Below are 3,160 nucleotides of genomic sequence, written 5' to 3' on the forward strand. Positions count from 1 at the left end.
TATGTCTAGTGTCTCTTCAAGAGACTCCTTTTCGGGCATTGCAGTTACTTCGACAAGGCCATCAGCTACATTACTTGCTCCCTTTTTCTTTCGAGGATTTTTATCTTTAGAACCGATTGGTCTACCACGCTTTAGGTGTGCATTAGGCTCGTTACCAATACGTGGTTGTCCATCAAGGACACCAATTTTTATTGGAGCATTAATAGCTGGTATGACTTAGTCACTCTTTTCGGGTCAGTAAATGCGCCTGGTAATTGATTTGCTAATTCTTGTAAACGAATTATCCTTTGAACTTCTGTTTCACATTGTTTAGTTCGAGGATCAAGATGATATAATGATAATTCATTCCAAATTATATTATTTTCCAGCTGTTTTTCATTTCCCCCTAATGTTGGAAAGGTTGTTTCATCAAAATGACAATCACCAAATCGAGCCATAAATAAATCTCCCGTTGATGGCTCTAAATACTTAATGATAGATGGTGATTCATACCCAACATATATTCCTAACCTCATTTGAGGTCCCATATTTGTGCGTTGTGGTGGAGCGATGATTGGAACATATACGGAACAACCAAAAATCCTTTGATGGGAAATATTTGGTTCCTGACCAAAAACCAATTTTAATGGCGATGAAGTATGATAACTCGTTGGTCTGATGCGAATTAGTGTTGCTGCATGTAAAATCGCATGCCCCCCCAAGAAGTAACTGGAAGTTTTGATTTCATAATCATCGGTCTTGCAACCATTTGAAGTCGCTTGATAAGCGATTCGACAAGTCCATTTTTTGTATGTACATGAGGTACAGGGTGCTCTACACTTATCCCAATAGACATGCAATAATTATTAAATTATTGGGATGTAAACTCACCAGCGTTATCTAATCGAATTTTCTTAATGGGGTGATTTGGGAAATGTGCTCTTAGTCTTATCAACTGAGCAAGTAGTCGTGCAAATGCCATATTACGACTTGATAGTAAACACACATGTGACCATCTAGTTGATGCATCAATTAGCACCATAAAATATCTAAATGGTCCACTAGGAGGGTGTATGGGTCCACATATATCCCCGTGTATTCTTTCCAAGAAAGTAAGGGATTCGGTCCCCACCTTAATTGGTGATGGGTGAGTAATAAACTTCCCTTTTGAGCATGCAACACATGTAATGTCCTTAGTCTGAAGAACCCTTTGGTTCTTTAAAGAGTGCCCACATGAATCTTCTATAATTTCTCGCATCATTATTGAACCAGGATGGCCTAACCGGTCATGCCAAACCATAAAATTTTCTTTGTCGATAAACTTCTTGTTTATGACCATATTAGATTCAGTTGCAAAAATTTTAGTGCAATACAAGCCGAAGGCAAGTGCGGGTAGGTTTTCTAATACATGCTTTTACCCAATTTCATACTTGTGATTTGAAGGTACTCATTATGCCCCTCACTTATTGTCTTAATATGATATCCATTTAGACGAATATCTTTAAAGCTTATTATATTTCTTTGAGACAATGGGGAAAATAAAGCATTGTTAAATTTAAATTGTGTTCCATCAGGTAACACAATACAAACTTCTCCAAAACCTTCAATTAATTTTGTACTACCGGATATAGTACTAACACTAGCCTCTAAAAAACTAAATTAGAAAAATAGTTCCTTTTCTTGAGAATTGTATGTGTAATTGCACTGTCTATTAAACATATATCTTCGCCATTAATAGGGTGTTTAGTTAACCACTCCATATGCTTCAAATAAAATAAAATAAAGTTGCATAAATAAAACATTTAAGATACTTCAAGCATAAAAAAAATCCCAAAACATAATGTCTAGTGTGCTTCAAAACAAAACATAATCTCAAACATAAAGTCTAAAAGAAACATCAAGCAAATAACATAACTTAAACCAAATCATCCATATGTAAAAAAATTGGAAGCATCCAACTGGGTTGTATCAGCCAAAATATCACCAGAATCCAAATTAATTGGATCAGCAAGGAAATCATCATAATCCAGTTTAGTTGCATCATTAGTAAAATCACCAACATCCATGTGAGTATCTTCATTAAGGTTTTTGACCACCGGGGATATCAACACTTCCATCATCATATGTGAAACGTGTCTCAATTTCTTTTCCTTTGCCTTTGATGGATTGTTGGTAAAGCTCCACCAAGTGTTTGGGCGTACGACATGCACGAGCCCAATGATTATTACTTCCACACCTATGACATGCATTTGGTGTAGTTCCGCTTTTCTTTTTACCCTTTTCATCATTAGATTTCTTTTCATTACCATGCCATTTTTGGTGGGCTTTTGGGTTTCTAAACTGAACACCATGATGATTCCCCCGGTTATATCCACGTCCACGTTGGTAATCACGACCACGACCGCGTCCATGATTTCCACTTTGGCCATTATATGTTGCCACATTCGCTTCTGGGAATGGGGCTGTACCAACTGGACGGGTCTCATGATTTTTCATGAGGAGCTCATTATTTTGCTTGGCCACAAGGAAACAAGATATAAGCTCAGAATACTTGGTGAAACCCCTTTCACGATATTGTTGCTGCAACAACATATTTGAAGCATGAAAGGTGGAGAATGTTTTTTCCAACATCTCCTTATCAGTAATGTTTTCACCACACAGAATCAGTTGTGACGTGATTCTAAACATTGCCGATTTATACTCGGTTATAGACTTAAAGTCTTGCAATCTTAAGTGAATCCACTCGTAACGAGCTCTCGGTAATATTACCATTTTATGGTGGTCATACCTTTCTTTCAATTTGGTCCAAAGGACAAGTGGATCCTTAATAGTAAGGTATTCAGTTTTCAAAGCCTCATGAATATGATGGCGTAAGAAAATCATGGTTTTTGCCTTATCTTGGGTAGTTGATTTATTCCCTTCTTTAATAGTATCACCAAGATTATTAGTATCCAAATGGATTTCAGCATCCAATACTCATGACAAATAATTTTTTCCAGTAATGTCAACAGCTATAGTTCAAGCTTTGCAAGATTTGTCATGATAAACTATATTATAACAATACATATGAATTAATATTTAATAAAATATTATAGGAACATGAATTAATATTAATAAACTATTATAGGAACCATAACAGAAACCGTAAAGTAATTATAACAATTATCTTTTCATGACATGT

General features: G+C 35.8%; 1 protein-coding gene across 1 annotated transcript; it reads right to left on the reverse strand.

The window, feature by feature from the left end:
- Positions 1–2,058: 2,058 nt before the first annotated feature.
- LOC143572707 (uncharacterized) lies at positions 2,059–2,751 on the reverse strand. The gene has a single exon (XM_077057783.1). It carries the CDS (start codon positions 2,749–2,751, stop codon positions 2,059–2,061), a length of 693 nt encoding a protein of 230 aa, XP_076913898.1.
- Positions 2,752–3,160: the final 409 nt, after the last annotated feature.

Source organism: Bidens hawaiensis, unplaced genomic scaffold (assembly GCF_021521415.1).
Source record: "Bidens hawaiensis isolate Kalapana, Puna unplaced genomic scaffold, B.hawaiensis_p1.1 tig00025994_1, whole genome shotgun sequence".
Taxonomy (NCBI): Eukaryota; Viridiplantae; Streptophyta; class Magnoliopsida; order Asterales; family Asteraceae; genus Bidens; species Bidens hawaiensis.